General features: G+C 47.7%; 1 protein-coding gene across 2 annotated transcripts in view; it reads right to left on the reverse strand.

Annotated features, from left to right (window-relative positions):
- Window positions 1–21990, reverse strand: part of LOC124013351 (poliovirus receptor homolog) — a 91621-nt gene that overhangs the window by 60263 nt on the left and 9368 nt on the right. For both annotated transcript variants that reach the window (XM_046327647.1, XM_046327646.1), the window contains exons 2-4: window positions 1419–1528; window positions 844–1087; window positions 237–536 (exon numbers count right to left, since the gene is read on the reverse strand). In XM_046327647.1, coding sequence (XP_046183603.1) covers window positions 237–536; window positions 844–1087; window positions 1419–1528 — 654 coding nt within the window. The remainder of the gene's footprint in view (window positions 1–236; window positions 537–843; window positions 1088–1418; window positions 1529–21990) is intronic.

A 21990-nucleotide genomic window follows, 5' to 3' on the forward strand; every position in this document is an offset into this window, starting at 1 on the left:
AGTCACGCCAGGTAAAAACAAACACAGGGAAGTCCCAAAATGCTTCAGAAACGGAGGTGGTGAACCACGCTTGTGCGATGAGTAACCCAACCCTGTCTGAGATCTAATGCAAATATTCTGTGCCTCCCCCCCACTTGGTTGAATAAGACGGTTATTCAAACATTTGTTATTTGAGTAATGCCTAGGCCTCGGTTCAGAGGGTTAACAATCTTGTGGTCTGGGTTTGAAACACTTACACTCGACGGACAGCTTCATGGGGAAGGTCTGCGGCTTGTCCTGAGTGCGCTGGCTGATCATGCAGGTGACCTCCTTGCCGTTGTCCTCAGGCGTGGGCACCAGTAGGTACACGCTCCTCACCGTCACCGTGCCGTCCAGACCTTTTTTAGAGGTGGTGTTATCAGTGCCACCGACTTCTCCCATCCACTTGATGGTGGCTGCTGGCTTGCCGTCAGCCGCCTCACACTGGGCCACGACCACTGGTTTGCCACTTGTGCTGGCCTGGACGACAACGGGGGATGCAGAGTTCTTGGGTTTCGCTGAAAGAGAGACGGCAAGCCAATGCATGAGTGAGTTTGTTGTTGTGCATATACAGGAAGTGTGGTCCCTCCTAGAGTCTAATAAAAAAGACAACAGTGCAAGAGACAGGCAGCAGAGATTCAGCTGGCGAGGGGGAAAAGTGAGGCCATCGATGCGGCTGCTTAACAAGGTGGGCACTTCGGAACGGATGCGTTTCGTGATGCCGCATTCATTCGAGGACACCATTAGTCATCGCACCGGAGCCCACTCTTCGCCGAGAGCAATTAGGGCGCAGACTGAAAGAAAACAAAAACACCAGCTGCTCACCAAGTATGACCAGATTGGTGGTGCCTTGCTCATTGCCGCTGGGGTAAGTGGCGTACTCGCAGGTGTAACGCCCGGCGTCGGCCATCTTGAGGCTGCTGATGGTAATGGAGGGGTTTGTCAAGGTGCCTTGGATGAAGCGGACACGCCCGCTGAAGGGCGATTCGGGGAAGCTCTCGCCGTATATGGGGTGAAAGACGGCAATGTTGTCCCTCTGGCCCTCCGTGGGCTCCCATATCCACGACACCTGCGTCCAAGAATGACAAGGAATTAAGAGGGTTGCAGGATGGCAGGCTATGCACATACAGTCTACGCACATACAGTCTACGCACATGTCCAGTCGATTTCATGAAATAGCATGAAGAACACCCACACTGACAGCATTTCAATGCAGCAACGTTCGACCACAACGTTCGACCACAACGTTCGACCACAACGGTTGCTACATTAAAACTCTAGAGAACATCTCTACAGTACTGTCCTTCCTTTTCAAATAAATCAGAGGGCAATATTTAATGGTTCCCTGCGTCAAGGCCGACATGCACCGCAGGCTCTCTCCTCGTGTGTTATCTGGCTACCTGTGTGAGCTTGGTGTTTCCTCCGTCGACAAACTGACAGCGCAGGTCGACCGACTCGGCGGGGTACGCCTCCACCTCTGGTACCACCCTCACCCGCTGACACGAAGCAGCTGTGGATGGAGAGAGAAAGTGTGAGTGAGTGAAACACATATCAGCCTCTCCAGTTTCCGCCTGTGGCTCACGCGTACAGAACCCACCCTCTTATAACCCATACTAATGCTGAGTGTAGTGATTGAGAAGTGTTCTGCCATTTGAACCAGAAGTCTCCCCCGCAGGGAGACAATGGGGGCCAGGGGCTGTCAAAAGCAGCAATCAGCCATTCTTCACAACCCCTCCTCCCCAAAACGACATATTAAAATCACTGGGATCAAAATAGACCTAGATCTAGTTTCAGGACATTATGCAGTGTGGAAAGCGCTCTCAGACTCAGGTATAACTACCAAACGGGCCATAATGCTGAAAGAGAAATAACCACTTATCACTACAGACTGAGCCTATTATTTACAAGTATCGAAATGGAAGGCTCAGATTCACCCCTCACATCCTGATAATGGCTGTCTATGATTTCCAGTAAACCGATTTCCTTGTATGATAGCGTTTTAGATATATCTCGTTTGACTACAGTGGAACTTAAAAGGTGCATTCAGAGGTGACGCTGCATGCAGGAAGTAAACACAAAGCAGATCAATTTTCCCAACAACTAAGAGCGTTTGAGCGCGAAGGTCAACTTCTCCGCCGTTTTGGTCCCGTAGCAGCGTAAAGCGCCCCCGTGCACATGCGCGGACACACCGTGTGACTGTGTGAGAGCAAAAGTCTTGCATCTCTCTCATCTCAATATCTGCGGTGCGGTTTGTTGCGACGTCATCTCGCCGAGTGTGCCTTTAACCGTGCTCCGCAGTGCTTTGCATGAAAGATCCGAGGAGCACAGCCTTGAACCGGTGCCTACTGTAAGCTAAATTGACACGAATAAAAGGCGACAGATTAAGATCTCGTACGTCTTTCGTTCAAAGCACTTCCGTGTGAGCTTTGAGCTGGCAAGCACCGAAGGAGGAGTTCCTTTGAAAAACAATAACTTCCAGCGTCAACAGAAAACAGGTATTAGAGCCGAGTGAGCGCACCGTCGAGAAATCAGCTCGACAGTATCACAAAAGCGAGAGCTGTGCTTCAGCTCAATACGGGCTGACAGACATATGTTGGAGAACAGCAGAGGAAAACCCACATCATTATGCCCGTTTCTTACTGGGCAGTACTGCACAATTAACCATAATATCATGGAAATGTATATATTTGTTCTCCATTCCTATAGTCCCGTGACACTCTTATCAAGGCTACTCCTTTCATGTAGACATTTAATCAAAAAGATTACTGCATTAGTCAGTAATCATTAGGGTTCATTAGCATCACTAAGCAAACGGGAGTGAGCAATAGCCTATTGTCACTGGGCTCATTATAATAATAGAATACACGCAGAGTCAACGTCATATACATCTTCCGGCTTGTAAAGCAGCAGTGAACGGGAGAGAAAACACAATTAACACCTCAGCCATAAAATCAGTGGCGTTGACCACACTGGGGCAATTACAGGTTTCAATGCAAACAGTTTTTTCCCTGCTGCCTAGTTGGCCAAAACGCTGACCTCGTATGTACAGTGTTGATTTGTTTCCCCAACTTCATCAAATGTAGTTTAGGTCAAAGTGAACGTGGGAAGAGAAAAAGCGGTCGAAATGGGAGAAATATTAAGAGGAAGCTTTACGACCTGGAGTGTGGGTCGTTTAAAGAGTGGGATCGGTCCAGTACGTGTAGCACCCTTGATAAACACTCCCGAACTAGCCAAATCAAATCCAATTTTACTCGTCACACGCTTCGTAAACAACAGGTGTAGACTAACAGTGAAATGCTTACTTGCGGGTCCTTCTCAACAATGCAGGATTGGTCATCAGCACGTAAAAACCGCTGCTATCCACTGCAGCGGCTAGTCAAGCGCAAAGGTATAATTACCGATATTTCTGCCTGAATGATGTAAAAGTGGCAAGTAACGGGATAAGGGAGGGGGGGGGCTGGATTGGAGACAGAATAATAGGTACAGGCCGAGTTGAGGCACCCGAAATGAAAAGAGAGAGCCCGAGGGAGGGAAAGAAAGCGAGAGAGGAGAGGGGGAGGGAGAGGAAGATGTGGAGGGAGAGAGAGAGAGAGAGAGAGACACACAGAGAGGGGGAAAGAGAAGGAGAGAGAGCCAAGGCCCGCAGAGGCAGTACTAGAGGAGGGTGGAGAGCACAGGAACAGAGAAACTACAGAGGGAGCTGGAAGAATTGTATGTGGGCACTCTGTTCTTTATTTTACACCAAAATAAATGAAGAAAGACAAAGCAGGAAAGAGAATCGAGTGCTGCTGTGTACTTCGGGCCAGAATGTGTCCAATCGCGAAATGAGTCGAAAGCAAAGGCACTTTTCCCACCCGCCACTCTTTATGTGACCCCTGTGATGAGCGTTGGCGCAGTGATGACATCACTGCCATATTAAAGCAGACCTCCGGTAGTGCCGGCCTATTTGTCTCCCTCCTCCCTCCCTCATCTGAATCCATTAGCTCTGCAGGTACACTGATCACAGCCAAATGGCCATACCAGAGGATTAGGCTCTGGCAGCTAGGGTCATACCTCTTCCCTCTCACTTATACAAACACACATAAACGCAAACCGTAATACAGGCAGAGCAAACACACATCATGCAAAGACACACACACACACACACACACACACACACACACACACACACACACACACACACACACACACACACACACACACACACAGAGAGAGACACACAGATTGGACACACACCTCACAAAAGGACACACACACACACACTCAGAGTGCCTCCAGCTGTTTCCCCTCACTCTCCTGTCGATCTGACAGACACTAAGCAGACTGATCCTCTCAACTCTGGCTGTCACCGACTGCCGGCTAGCTCTTTCGCTCTCCACTGCACTCTTTTTCTCTTCCCCCTCTTCATCTCAAGGTCAAAGCAGTGCTCCCTTCCATCTTCTCTGTACTCCCCAATCCTTTTGTCCCCATCTTTCTCATCTCTACCATTTTGCTCCGTGTCAGTGCGCCTCTCCATCTACCTCCCTTCCACTTTTCACTCCCAGGGTCTCAAGTCGGCTCTCTTTTACATCCAATGTCCTATCACGTCATTCACTCTCTTCTTAAGCTTGTAGTCTCCGACTCACTTTTTCCCCCCTCTCTCTTTGTGCTGTTCTCCTACCCCTCTGTGCTGTCTTTGTACAGGGAGGATGGTAATATGTGGAGTGTGTGCGCACACGCTGCGATGCATTGGGAAAGTATTCAGACACCTTGACTTTTTCCACATTTTCTTACGTTACAGCCTTACTCTAAAATGGATTAAAGAAAAAAAGAAAAGTCATCATTCCACACACACACACACACACACACACACACACACACACAATACCCCATAATGACAAAGCTAAAAAAAGTTTAGACATTTTTGCAAACGTATTCATACATACATACATACAGTGGGGCAAAAAAGTATTTAGTCAGCCACCAATTGTGCAAGTTCTCCCACTTAAAAAGATGAGGCCTGTAATTTTCATCATAGGTAGTACACTTCAACTATGACAGACACCAAGACTGAACCACCAAGACTCTTCCTAGAGCTGGCAGCCCGGCCAAACTGAGCAATCAGGGGAGAAGGGCCTTGGTCAGGGAGTTGACCAAGAACCCGATGGTCACTCTGGCCTAGTTCCAGAGTTCCTCTGTGGAGATGGGAGAACCTTCCAGAAAGACAACCACCTCTGCAGCACTCCACCAAACAGGTTTTTATGGTAGAGTGGCCAGAAAGGAGCCACTCCTCAGTAAAAGGCACATGACAGCCCTCTTGGAGTTTGCCAAAAGGCACCTAAAGGACTCTCAGACCATGAGAAACAAGATTCTCTGGTCTGATGAAACCAAGATTGAACTCCTTGGCCTGAATGCCAAGAGTCACGTCTGGAGGAAACCTGGCACCATCCCTACAGCGAACCATGGTGGTGGCAGCATCATGGGGATGTTTTTCAGCAGCAGGGACTGGGAGACTAGTCAGGATTGAGGGAAAGATGAACAAAGCAAAGTACAGAGATCCTTGATGAAAACCTACTCCAGAGCACTCAGGACCTCAAACTAGGGTGAAGGTTTACCTTCCAACAGGACAACAACCCTAAGTACACAGTCAAGACAACGTAGGAGTGGCTTCAGGACAAGTCTCAATGTCCTTGAGTGGCCCATCCAGAGCCCGGACTAAACCCGATCGAACATCTCTGGAGAGACCTGAAAACAGCTGCGCAGCAAAGCTCCCCATCCAACCTGACAGAGCTTGAGAGGATTTGCAGAGAATAATGGGAAACTCCCCAAATACAAGTGTGCCAAGCTTGTAGCATCATACCCAAGAAGACTCGAGGCTGTAATCGCTGCCAAAGGTGCTTCAACAAAGTACTGAGTAAAGGGTCTGAATACTTACGTAAATGTGATTTCTGTTTTGTTTATGAATTTGCAAGAATTTCTAAAAACCTGTTTTTGCTTTGTCATTATAGGGTATTGTGTGCAGATTGAGGGGGGGGGGCAATTTAATCCATTTTAGAATAAGGCTGTAAGGTAACAAAATGTCAAGGGGTCTGAATACTTTCCAAATGCACTGTATATAAAAATAGACCATGTGAGAACATTAAAAAGAGTTTGTGTGTGAGAGAGAGAGAGAAAATGTATTGTGTATCTGTGTAAAACGAAAGGAACAAGAACTGGTGTGTGTGTGTGTGTGTGTGTGTGTGTGTGTGTGTGTGTGTGTGTGTGTGTGTGTGTGTGTGTGTGTGTGTGTGTGTGTGTGTGTGTGTGTGTGTAGAGGATTGGCGATTGCAAGATCTGCATAATATACAATGTGATTCACTCCGAGTGAACCCTCCTCCCATAGCACCCTGGGTGGTTCTGTAGCCGTGCATCACGTCTATGGAATGGCTCTCCAGCCCCACGGCTACAGCTCTACTGCCCAGCCCTTCTATGATAAATGTGTGGGCCTCAGCACCTCACACAAACCTGCTAACATACCCCCAAACACAATTATCCACACAGCCCATCTATACACACACACAGAAAATAAAAGAAGCTATTCATTTGGCTACAGACGCATGCTTCTAAAACATGCATGAATGAGGCCGTGCCTGCCACAGTATGTACATGCTCGTCTTCATACTTCTATATACAATTATTTAATCATTCCACTTCACAAAAGCCCAAACACAGCCCCGCAGCATTCCAAATAGTTAATAATTCATCCGCCTGGTTATGAGCGAGTTCTCCCGCTTATTAAATTATTGACAAGCAACATCTATACTGCACCTGACCAGGGGGGAGAGAGGAAGAGGATGTGGGAGGAATGAGATGAGGAAGAGGGTGGTGGAGTTGGATCGGGGAGTACGCTGTGCCACCCCCCCCATTTGTTTCGAAGCCTTGTCGATGCCTTGTTGCCATGGACTCCACTGCTTCTGTCACGAGAGCCGCGATATTCATTTGAGAGCCATTAGAGTCGGTCGCTTGTCTGTCGGGCACACAGCACTGGAAGTTAATGACTGAATGGAACAGGCAGCACAGAGTGAACGTCGGCTGACGGGAGAACAGCACTTAAGACGAATGGAGTCCAGGTGCACACCGTTGCAACCCAGTGGCTTTGACAAGCTGTTTTGACGCACGTCAACAATCGTCCCTATTAAGAGCGGTCAACTACAAGCCAGACCCCCACCCATGTAAATGTCTTTGATAGAAGAGGTCTGTTGAAAGAATGGACGTCACACCTTCCTTCGAACAAATATGAAAGGGAAAAGATATGTAGGAGCTGGAGAAAGTGGAAGGGAGAAGTCCTTTTTGGACAATTGCCATTGTTCGGACAATGCCTATATTCCATAGTGGGGAAAACCCAGCTACCCCCCCCCCATTACCGCATGTCAAAGCCATAAAGAAAAGCCACACCACCACAATTACAGGGCACCCACTTCAGTTTTTTTTGCCAGAAATCCCAGACTGTGGGCTTAAAGTTCCACAATCCATCCAAAAACGAAACTTCCCTGAATCCTGCTTGGGCTGTACATTATTTACAATGACAGTTTGTCTCTACGGATGTTACACCTCCCTTTGCCCTCAGAACAGCCTCAATTTATCTGGTCTTGGACTCTACAAGGTGTCGAAAGCGTTCCACAGGGATGCTGACCCGTGTTGACTCCAATGCTTCCCACAGTTGTGTCAAGTTGACTGGATGTCCTTTGGGTGGTGGACCATTCTTGATACACAGAGGATACTGAAAAACCCAGCAACGTTGCAGCTCTTGACACACTCAAACCGGTGACCTGGAACCTACTACCATACCCCATTCAAAGCCACTTAAATATTTTGTCTTGCCCATTAACCCTCTGAATGGCCCAACACACACAATCCATGTCTCAATTGTCTCGAGGCTTAAAAATCATTCTTTAATATGTCTCCTCCCCTTCAGCTAACCTGATTGAAGTGGATTTAACATGTGATCTCAATAAGGAATCGTAGCTTTCAGCTGGAATCACAGTGGTTGTGCACACTCAGTGTAGATCCGTCATGTGGCGAGGCAAATACCTATTTAGGTAGGGATTAACGTCAGGCATGATATTTATTCCTGAATCTAAAGGGTTACTCGTATAATAAATCTAGCTCTGCGAGCGCGAGGAACAGCACCGGGTAGGGGTTGGTTTCTAACACCGAATAGGGCGAGTTTCTAAAGAGCACACTACCGTCACCGAGCCACAGGCAGCTGTGTCTACATTTATAGTCAATCATCACGGTAAGAAAAGCCACCTAGGAGGGGAAATGCGGAATTACATTAAGGGCAAGAGACATATCCACTAGAATGAGAAAAAGGCAGCTTAATCAAAGTTTGCATCATAGACCAATTACTCTCCTGAGCACAGATGAAAAGATCCTGGGAAAGGTTCAGGCAAATACATTGACGAAGGTCCTTGGAGAAATATTCAGTCCTGCTCAGACTGGGCTTATTTCATTGTTACAGTAAGCCATTAAAGAAGATTGATTAACAGAGTGCGGGTTGTTGCGTACTCACCCACAATTGCCTGGCTATGGATTTTGTACAACGCTCTTTATTATCTGGTAGACTTTGTAGACCGGAGTGCTCCACTGCACTCCATTGGGAGACGTCGGGTTATGTGTTTTCTCTTGCCTGAGTGAGCAACCGCACAGCAGAGGTTAGCCAACGTCAGTTGCTTTGTCTTTTAAGTAAGCGGGTTGAAAATACAGCTCAGATATTGCGCAATTGATTTTATTTCCTATTCTTTTTTACACGCGGGACCAATGATCCGTCAATTCCCCCCCACTGAGCAAATTTCATGGCTGCTGAGTGCAAACTTCAACGTGAGAATGCTGTGTTCTGTGCAACGTTTACTGTGAACACAGGCTGTACCCGCTTTAAGCTATAGTTTTAACAGCGGCCAAGTAGGCAACCTGATCATAATAATGTAGAACTACCTGAGTGGCCTTACCATCAAAAACAATGAAGGAAATGCATCCCATACCATTTGAATGGAAATAGCCGTTCTATAATTCAGCCTACAGTAGCAGCCAATGTGGGCCTACATTCCATGAGACTGAACGAAGAAAACATGCAGGGCTTGACATGAACCTGTTTAGCCACCTGTCCTTCAGACAAGGAGGTGACTGAACATGTTGTCGTGTTGTTTGATGCAAGAAATCACTTTACAAAATAAAATGTATTATTATTATTATTATTACTACCATACCATTATTACATAGAATCAGACAAATTATTCTACCCTCTGCCTATTGGCTACTTAGCTTATTCAAGCCGGTCTCAAAATACAACACTGACCCTTTAAAGACAAAAAAACAAAAAAAACTATCGGATTTGCTTTTCAAAGGTGTCTAGAAATGTGCACGTTTCTTGCTCTTGTAGGAAGCAATCAGGCCTACTGCAGCTCTGATTGGCTATACCGCACAGGTCTGTGTATGGGCGGAGTCGTGCGCAATAGAACAGTCTCGGGCAACTGCCCGCCCTCACACACAGAGAGCCTTGCATGGGACCCGACGGCTTGGAAACGATAATGATTCAAATAGCAGGTGATTCGCCCCAGGCAACCGGGCTATCTCTAAGGAAGGTACTTCACCTGATTAGCTTGAAATGGATAACGAAATGTGAGCAATGTAAACAGCCCCAGATGATGCCATCAGTTAGCTAGCTGGATACCAGGAGACTAATGTATTAATAACATACTAAGGCCTCTGAATGGGATGCAACATGCAGTGAGTACACTATTCAATTGAAACAGCCTCCATTTCAACTCCAGACAGCAGTCAAAGGTTGCACTGTGCCCACCATTTCTTTTTTGTACTTTTAAACCCTTTTTTCACCCAAATTTCGTGATATCCAAATTGGTCGTTATAGTCTCGTCCCATCGCTGCAACTGCCGTACGGACTCGGAAGAGGCAAAGTTCTAGAGCCATGCGTCGACCCCGCCGAGCTGCACTGCTTCTTGACACACTGCTCGCTTAACCCGGATGCCAGCCGCACCAATAATGTTGGAGGAAACGCCATCCAGCTGGTGACCGAAGTCGGCGTGCATTCGCCCGGCTCGCCACAAGGAGTCGCTAGAGCGAGAGTTGACAAGGACACCCCCAGCCAACCAAACCCTCCTCTAACCCAGACAAAATTAGACCAATTGTGCGCCGCCTCATGGGTCTCCCAGTCTCTAGCATTGCTATACAGTGTCTTGGACCGCTGCAACACTCTGGAAGCCCTGTCTGTGCACACCATTTCTGTCAACTCAGCAAACCTAACATGCATGCACAGTGTTTTCATCAACATGCCATAGGTATAGATTTGTGGACGTCGGATGTTTATAACTCCGTCAAGGACGTTGCCGTAAGGGCAACACAGCAGGCCAGGACTGGAGCTGCATTAGAGCCAACCTGGTAGAGGTTTATCTCGGCTGTGTGTCAGGAGTTCTCACAAACACACAGGTGGCGAAATCGTGCCGGCTTTGTGACTTAAGTCCTCAAATTAGGGATCTTGCTGCTTCAAAAAATAAATGGCCCTATTGAGGGATTCACACCGATTTAAAATACCCAAATCTCTCGTCTCTGGCTTCTAGGCCGGGGCCGGTCTGCTCTCTTCCGTTGATTACATACATATCTGACTCTGCTCTGATCCCTGGATTTCCAGGATCACAGTCACAATCTGTCAGATGGGTGGGGAGGAAACATAACGGGAGAAATTTAATTAAGTAACAGCAGGTCCTTGGGCTAAAAGATACTCTAAGTCTAGCACCCTTTTCACCTCTACCCCGATAAAACTGACATGTGATAGGCCGGTCATAAAGTTCCAGTCACCTCTTCTTGAATAAAGAAAGATACGATTGACAAGGTCAAGGTCCCTGAATGTCACAGACTAGCTGCTCACACTGTGCACCAAAATGAAGAGGGCCATCAACCTTGTCCGATTCTATAAATTCAGTTTTGGTTTCTGGCCACATCAAATGTCTTAACTTTCTTCGCAGTTCCATCTGGTTAGTAATCCTAAACTATCAAAACACACAATATTGTACCAGTGCCCTTCAATCAAAACATATCAAAATGTCCTTGGCTGAGATTAGTCTGGACGAGAAACTGTCCAAATCCCTCCCCTCTCTCCCGTCAACAATATCAATATTTTCACGACTCACTCAAGCCAACCGTAAATAAGTCATAAACAGACTGATATTCGATCCCAACCCAGCTCGTGATTTCCAGGAACGCATGCTGGGCTATTGGTCGTCAAGGAGATGTGATGGAGTCACTGTGGACGAGGCGAAGCAGCTGTGAAGCTGAGCAACATCTGCTATTTCTCAGTCACATCTGGTGACAGCCCTGCTCATCACAAAGCAGACAGACTGCCAAGAGTGGACCGGGGATGGGGAGGGGCAGGAAAGGGGGAAAGACAGGGAGAGATAAGGGGGTTGGGGGGGGGGGGAGTTGGAACAGACCATAGTCCTATATGCCTGTACAAGGACAGATAATTGCGTAGTAAATTAACATATTTGCAAAGCTGTTATTCCATCCATGACAGCAATCAAGACAATACGCATTCACTGGCATATGTTACAGACAGATGATCAGGAGCAACTTCAGAATCTGAGGTATGGTAGTTGTCACGTGTCGATATGCCGACCAGTGAAACTAAATGTACGGATGGCGAAGAACGACTTCGTACAAGACCATACATTTCAAGAGAGAGCGGGTAGGTAGGTACGCTTTCTTCAAGAGCATTGACATTTCAAAAACATGCTTCTCCCCAGGAAACCTGATCACTTGCTAAGCCCGTCTTCAAGAGAGAGACACTCTTCACTCCTCCTCTACACACTCCCACCCACTGCATCTGTCATTCACCGGCTGTCCTTCCTCTCAGTCACTCGCTTTCGTGGTTCCCCTCTCGCTCTACACCACATCATAGTCTCCCCTCAAAGACAAACAGAAAATACCACACCAAGTCTGGAGAATATCCATCCATCTGCATTTCTTTTAACACCTTGCCAAGCCTCTGTCACAGCACGGATAAGGCAAGCAAAGAGATCATCAATAAAGTGACAGGGGCACGCACAAACAGAACAAGAAGGCTGTACATCTGCATTGCTTGCTGTTTGGAGTTTTAGGGCTGGGTTTCTGTACGGCACTTTGTGACATCTGCAGATGCAAAAAGGGCTTTACAAATACATTTGACTGATTGATATGGTTGCTAAATACATTTGATTGATTGACAGGGTACACTCACATGACAGTTTATTAGGTACCCCCCCCCCAGGTTTACGGAAATGGATCGCTCCTACAGACAGTGAGACATATGGCCGTGGCTTGCTACACAGTGCATTCGGAAAGTATTCAGACCCCTTGACTTTTCCCACACATTCTTCTGTTACAGCCTTATTCTAAAATGGATTAAATAGTCCCCCCCCCCTCAATCTACACACAATACGCCATCATGATAAAGCAGTGAGGTTTTTATACATTTTTGCAAATGTATTAAAAATAAAGAACTGAAAAATCTAATTTAGATAAGTATTCTGACCCTACTTAGTACTTTGTTGAAGCACCTTTGGCAGCGATTACAAGTCTTGAGTCTTCTGGAGTATGACGCTACAAGCTTGGCACACCTATATTTGTGGAGTTTCTCCCACTCTTCTCTGCAGATCCTCTCAAGCTCGTTCAGGTTGGCTGGAGAGTGTCACTGCACTGCTATTTTCACTTCTCTCCAGAGATGTTCGACTCTGGCTGGGCCACTCAAGGACATTCGGAGACTTGTCCCAGAGTCACTCCTGCATTGTCTTGGCTGTGTGCTTTGGGTCGTTGGCCTGTTGGAAGGTAAACCTTCACCCCATTCTGGAGGTCCTGAGTGCTCTGGAGCAGGTTTTCATCAAGGATCTCTCTGTACTTTGCTCTGTTCATCTTTCTCTCGAACCTGACAAGTCTCCCAGTCCCTGCCACTGAAAAACATCCCCACAGCATGATGCTGCCACCTTGCTTCACAGGATTCCCCGGAGCTCAATTTCAAATCTCATAGCAAAAGGGTCTGAAACCTTATTTACATAAATTGTTTTTTATTTTAAATACATTTGCAAACATTTCTAACAGTTTTTGGTTCGTCTTTATGGTTTATTGTCTGAGGATTGATGAAGATTTAGTTTTACGTAATACATTTTAGAATAAGATTGTAACGTAACAAAATGTGGGCAAAAAAAATCAAGGAGTCTGAATACTTTCCGAATGCACTGTATAAAGCAGGAAGACAGGCATCAAGGCATTCAGTTACTGTTCGAATTGAACGTCAGAATGGGCAAAACGACTGACCTAAGTGACGGAGCGTGGTATGATCATCGATGCCAGACGCAATTGATCCAGTATCTTAGAAACAGCTGCCCTCCAGGGCTTTTCACTCGCAACAGTGTCTAGGGTTTACCGAGAATGGTGAAAAACAAAAAAACATCCAGTCAGCGGCAGTCCTGTGGACGAAAACAGCTTGTTGATGAGAGAGGTCGAAGGAGAAGGGCAAGAATCGTGCAGCAAGCTAACAGGCCACAAACAGACATAACGGCACAACAGTGGTGTGCAGAACGGCATCCCAGAATGCACAACTCGGTCCTTGTCACCGATGGGCTACTGCAGCAGACGACCACACTGGGTTCCACTCATATCAGCTAAAAACGAGAAGAAGCGGCTCCAGTGGGCAACGCCATCACCAACACTGGACAATTGAGGAGTGGAAAAACATCACCTGGTCTGACGAATCCCGGTTCGCTTTGCGCCATTCTGATGGCAGAGTCAGGATTTGGCGTAAGCAGCATGAGTCCATCCTGCCTGGTGTCAACGGTACAAGTTGGTGGATGTGGTGTACCGCCGTCCAATCTGCAGCAACTGCGTGATGACATCACATCGGCATGGTTCAACATCCCCGTGGAACATTTCCGACTTGTAGAATCCATGCCCCGAAGAATTCAGGCTATTCTGGAGGCAAAGGTGGGCCCGACCCAGTACTAGATGGTGTACCTAATAAACTGTCTGGTGAGTGTACACCTTCACTGTGGTCTACAATGGACTTTACTGTTTGATTGTAACATCCTAATATAAAAATACCAGTGAAGAGGTGCTCTCCACAGTCACCCACCTCTTTGGGTAAATGTGCCTTGTGTAGGTATCAGTTTACATAGTTAATGGAACTTGACCCCTTTTTATGTAGCAGTACGTTCACCACTATGACCGTGGGACTGATTTCGCACATACAGTGGGGAGAACAAGTATTTGATAACCTGCCAAATCGGCAGTGTTTCCTACTTAAAGGCATGTAGAGGTCTGTCATTTTTATCATAGGTACACTTCAACTGTGAGAGATGGAATCTAAAACAAAAATCAAGAAAATCACATTGTATGATTTTTAAGTAATTAATTTGCATTTTATTGCATGACATAAATATTTGACACATCAGAAAAGCAGAACTTAATATTTGGTACAGAAACCTTTGTTTGCAATTACAGAGATCATACGTTTCCTGTAGTTCTTGACCAGGTTTGCACACACTGCAGCAGGGATTTTGGCCCACTCCTCCATACAGACCTTCTCCAGATCCTTCAGGTTTCGGGGCGGTCGCTGGGCAATACGGACTTTCAGCTCCCTCCAAAGATTTTCTATTGGGTTCAGGTCTGGAGACTAGGTAGGCCACTCCAAGACCATAAGATGCTTCTTACAGAGCCACTCCTTAGTTGCCCTGGCTGTGTGTTTCGGGTCGTTGTCATGCTGGAAGACCCAGCCACGACCCATCTTCAATGCTCTTACCGAGGGAAGGAGGTTGTTGGCCAAGGTCTCGCGAGACATGGCCCCATCCATCCTCGCCTCAATATGGTGCAGTCGTCCTGTCCCCTTTGCAGAAAAGCATCCCCAAAGAATGATGTTTCCACCTCCATGCTTCACGGTTGGGATGGTGTTATTGGGGTTGTACTCATCCTTCTTCCTCTAAACACAGCGAGTGGAGTTTAGACCGAAAAGCTCTATTTTTGTCTCAGACCACACGGCCTTCTCCCATTCCTCCTCTGGATCATCCAGATGGTCATTGGCAAACTTCAGACGGGCCTGGACATGCGCTGGCTTGAGCAGTGGGACCTTGCGTGCGCTGCAGGATTTTAATCCATGACGGCGTAATGTATTACTAATGGTTTTCTTTGAGACTGTGGTCCCAGCTCTCTTCAGGTCATTGACCAGCTCCTGCCGTATAGTTCTGGGCTGATCCCTCACCTTCCTCATGATCATTGATGCCCCACGAGGTAAGATCTTGCATGGAGCCCCAGACCGAGGGTGATTAACCGTCATCTTGAACTTCTTCCATTTTCTAATAATTGCGCCAAACGTTGTTGCCTTCTCACCAAGCTGCTTGCCTATTGTCCTGTAGCCCATCCCAGCCTTGTGCAGGTCTACAATTTTATCCCGAATGTCCTTACACAGCTCTCTGGTCTTGGCCATTGTGGAGAGGTTGGAGTCGGTTTGATTGAGTGTGTGGACAGGTGTCTTTTATACAGGTAACGAGTTCAAACAGGTGCAGTTAATACAGGTAATGAGTGGAGGACAGGAGGGCTCCTTAAAGAAAAACTAACAGGTCTGTGAGAGCCGGAATTCTTACTTGTTGGTAGGTGATGAAAAACTTATGTCATGCAATAAAATGCTAATTAATTACTTAAAAATAAAACAATGGCATTTTCTGGATGTTTGTTTTAGATTCAGTCTCTCACAGTTGAAGTGCACCTATGATCAACATGACAGACCTCTACATGATTTGTAAGTAGGAAAACCTCCAAAATCGGCAGTGTATCAAATACTTGTTCTCCCCACTGTACATAAAAAACAACTAGGGCACAAAAACAAGCGAGGTAAAACAGACTGAGCAGGAAACCGGGCTGGCCTATTTTCTGTGTGTTCTGACGTACTAGCCTGTCCAAGGTCTGAGAGTTGAGCAAATGGCTCCACGCCGCGTGAGGTCTTCACCAGAGGAAATGCCCATGATGCAAAACAAATCGTGTTTTGTTATTCTGTGATTTTATCTGGTGGGGGGTTTATTTAGCAGCCCACTTCCAGAGGTCTACCCGCCTCGACACGAGCAGTCAGTCTATCCACCTCGGCACGAGCAGTCAGTCTACCCACTCAGCAAGAGCAACAATGGGCATTTCCTCACTGTCCATTTGCTCTACCCTAATTGAATTTGTCTCGTGAAGGCAGCTGGACAGAGCCCTTGCATCACCTGACTCACAGAAATGCACAGTGTCGAGTCTATCCATTTCACTGTCAGCAAGATAGATGGCTAGCTATGCACAGACACAGTTCAATACAATTCTAACCAATGAGAGCTGTGCAAGAATCCTCACATCATTTCGATTTACTGATGTCGATTGTTTGAGTCCATCCATTCAGCGTCAGATCAGTAGATCTGTGTAGATTGACGCGGAGTTCAGACGATGTGAGACAGCCCCCCCGACTCTCCCCACAGGCTTCTGCGGGAATCTCCCACGCCAGGCCTCCCTAATCATCATCACCCCAGTTTCTTCCCTCTCTGATGTGCGCTCACGAAGCACAGACCTTCATCACTTCAGCTCATTACGGAGAACAGTAGACACCTTCCCTGTCAGCTTAGCACTCCCCCTTCCCCCCTCCCCAGCCCCTGTTCCTCGTTTCTAGATTCCATTACTTATAATGAGGCAACCCCACCCCTCTCTGCCTTCTGCCCTCAGTCTCAGTGACAGATCATCTCCTCCATTATCTCTACCTTCTCTAACTACTCTCTTTTGTCTGCTGCGGCAGTTTCTCTTTCCTGCTGTTAGCATTCACCCCATTCTGGCTCTTCACACAGTTCCCTCCAGCTCTTCTATCTCCATGTCCTCTCCTCTGATTTCTTCCTGTCAGATCTCTCGCTTTCTCCACCTCCCCATTCATCAACACCTGGGTCATTATCCCAGTGGATAAGCAGCGGCAGATTGCTTTTAGAGAAAACAGTTGCGCACAGTTTTTCCGAGGTCAGCCGAGCATCACCTGATCCAAACCTACAACACAGTATGAAGAGCCTTAGTTCTGATTCCGGGTCAGCCGTTATGGACACCTCTTCAGGAGGATGCCTGTGTGGCGAAACAAAAGCCTCTGCTCGGGCTCCCGGTGTGACCGCTAATTAGGTGCTCGTCAGCATCAGCCTGTCCTGTTCAATCCGGCACAGTCCCCCCCCCCCCCCCCTACAGTGTCCCCAGAGTGTAGGTACTGCCTAATGAAGTCCTGTAGCCATCACTGCTAATGGAGCCGTCACATTGCTTATTCCAACAGTGCCAGGGCCTGGACCCTCTCCAGTATCCGCTGCCTTAGACGATGGGAGGCGGCACCACGGCACAGTTGATCTGGCAGACTACTGGAGTGACAAAGATCGAGAGGGACAGTCTGTGTGCGAGTGTGTCTGTCGGGGTCAATGGCAGAGGTGTCACTGGAGATTCCCAGTGATACGGTGACACATTAGCCCACATTTGTTTTCCGGAAGGAAGGAAAGTGTCCACTGAGCGATACTATACTGCCGCCGAGACGGTGGCCCTGGGTAGTGTGACTGTTCATTCATAGTCTGACGGCGATTGGGATCTCTCGTTCACTAACTACCAAATGCAAAACGTACACCGCCTCCGCCAAGCTCTACTCACTGAGGCTTCACTCATTGAGAAACTGTTGAATTCCGTTGGCTTTAGATTGGAAATCGGTCATCTTTTACCCCTTCTATCTGGAGGCTGATCGTACTAACGGAGAACGGAATGCCAGAAATGCTCACTTCATGTTGGTTGCTCTGAGGGAGAGCTCATTGCGTTTCCCTGGCTCCTCTCCCTTGACACCCCCACCTTCGCTACCTCCCTCCCTTACTCTCATTTGCTCGCCTTCACATCTGAATAAATAAACATCGGGAGGGGTGGCGGAGTGGGAAAGTAGGGCACTTCAACCTGAAATGTACTGCACCAGTCTAACCAATTTGCAGAGATTGGCCAAGGAAAGACAGTGGACAGACAGACAGAGAAAAAGAGAGAGAGAGAGAGAGAGAGATTGAGAGCATGTCTGCTAAAGAGGGGGATGGTTTGAAACAGGAAAATAAACCAGGAAGTCTCTGTCAGGGAGAGCTAGAGAGGGAGAGAAAAATGGAAATATAAGCGATGGAGGGCTGGGTTGAAGAGGTGAACTGAATCAAGGGAAGTGGAGAGGTGGCCTGAGAGGAGAGGTAGATGGAGAGAAAAGGAGAGAGAAAGAACAGGGGAAGTGGGGGGAGAGAGAAAGCAGAAGGGGAGCGTTTCGACATGGGGTACAGAAGGGACACATTTCCACAGTGCATTAATAATCTATGCCGGTTCCTGTGGGCATGACGTGCAGGCACCGTCCCCCTCCTCTCTTCTTCTGCTCCCTCCCAAGGCAGTGTCTATTTAAATGTGTGTTTAAAAATCGGGGAGTACAATAGCTCTAATGGCGGCTGGCGTCACAGCCCTCTCTTATCTCCCCTCTTCCTCTCTCTGGAAGAGAGCAGGAGAAAAGAGGGCGAACAGGGAGAGGGTAAAGCAGTCCCTCGGCCCCTGAGCGCCGGGCCTTGTGGTGATGATGATGAATTAATGAATCGCTGACAAACTCTTGGGCTGCAAACGAGTGTAAGCACTCGCCGAGGGGACGTGATGGGGCTAAAAGCATTGCGTCTGAAATTAGGAAAGAATAAAGTTGGGTTGCAGCCAACAGGGTGGCGCCTGGAGGGGAGGGGGGGGGGGAAAATCACCGGGGAGCCCCCCTTCCAGCTCCCAAAAACACTGGCACGCGCAGCACCCATGCCCACCAAGCAATCATAAACACAGCTCAGCTGCAACGTGAGGCCCAAATAAAGGGGGAACCAGGGAAGGAAAAGGCCCTTGGGGGGCCCACGGGGTGGTTTTTAGTTCAGGGGAGGTCCTCAGCAGCACGCACAAATTCTCTCCACAGGCAGAATGTGCAGCGAGACAGAAAATAGCAAAGCTGGGAGAAAAAAAAGAGAAAAAAAGAGGATATATGTCTCTCTTTTACATGCCGCTTCACTCATCCCGTTTCTTCATCGACAACTCCAAGGCACAAACCCCCTCAGAGTCCTCGGGCATCACATTCACCTCATGTTTCTCCGGCCATCGTCCGTCCACGGTTCTCTGTCGGAGGGAGATACTGGCGCCCCGCCACCGTGACCTTATCCTATCTGACCTCCGTTAACCTTCATCTGGTATGGTTTCACAGTCTCCTCTTTACTACACATGGATCGGGGTCTGACTCGAATCCTGTCAGCGCAGTAGCTCCATTAAAGGGATACTTTGGGATTTTGGTAATGAAGCCCTTTATCTACTTCCCCAGAGTCAGATGAACTCAGGGATACCATTTGTCATGTCTGTGTCCAGGACATGCTAATAGATACCTGTAGACTTCCCAGTAGTTAGCGTTGGCTCACAAAACTACCTCAACTGCCTTCATATACTGGACACAGAGACATAGAAATGGTATCCACAAGTTAATCCGACTCTGGGGAAGTAGATAAATGGGCCTTTACCAACGCTATCTTGATTTAGCACCGGGGGGGGGGGTGCATGGTCTGTTTGCCCTCCATGGGGGGGGGGGGCATGGTCTGTTAGCCCTCCATGGGGGGGGGGGGCATGGTCTGTTTGTCCTCCATTGTCGTGTCGCTGGGAAAGCTCTTCTAATCTGGTGGCAATTCTTATCCTGGGTATATAATTAGCAACTGGGTGGGGAAAAAGGTCACAAAACCCAGGTTTTTTTGTCTGGGAATCCCCCCTTTGGATTGCGTCGTCTGCCTCGAATTCGACGGCGCACCAGTATCATTATCTCTCATCGGTAATGGTTATTTCTATGTATCAACAGGGCAGCTTAAATATAAATGGTTTTTTTTCTTTCTCCCCTCCCACATGAATAACATGTACTTCTCCCCAGTTACGCTGGCCTTCAGCGATAATGAATTAGTGCTACGTTGCTCTTAAGACACGGACGACTGTTATTTATCCTCACAAAAAGAGAGAGTGAAGTACCGTGGATGCTCTCTCCCTGTCGCCTATTGGCGGTGCCGCTTGACAAAAACATGGTTCCTCTAAACCAGGTCCAGACTGAGTGCCTGTCGCTACAGTAGATTCTAGATATGGAACACAGGTGTTCTTTGCCACAAGGACCATCATTTGAAATGGAATCTCTATGGAAGCGAAGCTCGTCCTTCACACCATAATGGAAGAAAAAGGTCTAATGCCCACATCAACAGGCCGGGCCACATACAAACAGCGATGGTCTAATGGGAACAAAATCCTAGCAAAGTATCTATTCACCCCCATTCATGAGTGGCAAAAAAACAGGAAGCTCCTCTCTGGAGTGCTGTTTGGCAGGATAAAACACGAAAAAGAGCCACTCAAAAAGGTTGATCTGGAGCCAGTTTGTTTTTTGGGTTTCTAAAAAAAAATCTATGAATCCCAGGGGCCAGTTTGGGCAGTGAGAACAGATCCCAGAACAGTGTTACTGTGAACACTGATCCAAATGACTTATGGAAAGCTTGTCTCATACAGGTTAGGCGCACAGGCTTCAAAGGGCCTCCCTCTCAATACTCGGTCACAGCGAGAATGGTGGGAGGGAGAACATTCAAAGTCTATTTCTGTCTGGAGAGGCCAGGGCTCCATTATCCCAGATAGACTAGGACTCCATGATGAATAGGACAGCGGACGACCTGTCACAGAGTCCGCCTGCAGGCACGGCACAGGACTTCGTGGACTGGAAAGCCATCTGTACATCATAGGGGCACGACACTCAGTTTAGGTGGCAATTCAGCTCCAACCCAGAGGGAGTCTGTCTGGCTTCTTCCAAAGGCAAGACAGCAAAGGGCACCAGGAAGAAAGTCATGCCTGCAGGACAGGTCTGTCTAGATCCGCCGGGTCATCTTTTACTGTCCTCTTAGTGCAGACACACCCTGTGATGTACAATACCCATCCTCCTGCTCGTAATAAAAGTCTGCAGTCGGAGTCAGGCAGCAGTAGGGTTTCTGAGAAGCTCTGACACACCGTGTTAAATCGATCGTCAAAAGCAACACTGCAAATGAGTCTGTGCTACATTTCATCTGATGTATGGCGCAAAGGCAATGTTTGAGCTGTCATGTGTTTTCCCGGCGTAAGAAATGTTTTTCTCCTCATCTTCATTCCTTGCGAATGGGGAGACGCGTCGTCCCAGCTACGCCGGCACAGCGCTGAGAAGACGCAACCCTATTGACAATCTGTGTTCAAAAACTAAATGCTAAATTGTGAGAGGAAATCAACATTAGTCTTAGCAAACACAGACGGGCGAGAACAGCGATTGAACAAACAATATTAACTGTCCTCATTGTTGGACGGTCCGGGGGGACAGTGTAGACAGTGTGGAGAGAGACAGCTGGAAGATCAGGGATGGTGGGGGGCAGGAAAGTCCTCAGGGGAAGAGAGTTCAAATAAGCACTTCTTCCAGCCTTTTTGTGCTATAATATCTGGGTTCAACGACTCAGGCTGAAAATCATGTGTCAGAATGGTAGATTATTTTTGTCTGCTCCCATAACAGAGAACTGGGAAATTAGAGAACAAGATAAGAGGGGGGGGGGGGGGCATCTTATCTTTGATAGTACAATATTATGTACATCGTTTGACAAAATGAGGGCACATGTATCATGACAAGACGGTACACTCAATTGAATTGAGCAGGGGGGGGAAAGGGAAGGAAAGTGAGACCGTCAAACTAAGCCGCTCTACCGTGTGTAGTCGCCTAGACGCAGGGTGTGCAGAGGAATGGCTTGAAAAGATAGGAGAGAGAGAGAGAGAGAGAGAGAGAGAGAGAGAGAGAGAGAGAGAGAGAGAGAGAGAGAGAGAGAGAGAGAGAGAGAGAGAGAGAGGGCGGGATAAGGAAATGGTGGCTGGAGAGGCAGAGCAGCA

Source organism: Oncorhynchus gorbuscha, linkage group LG24 (genome assembly GCF_021184085.1).
Source record: "Oncorhynchus gorbuscha isolate QuinsamMale2020 ecotype Even-year linkage group LG24, OgorEven_v1.0, whole genome shotgun sequence".
NCBI lineage: Eukaryota > Metazoa > Chordata > Actinopteri > Salmoniformes > Salmonidae > Oncorhynchus > Oncorhynchus gorbuscha.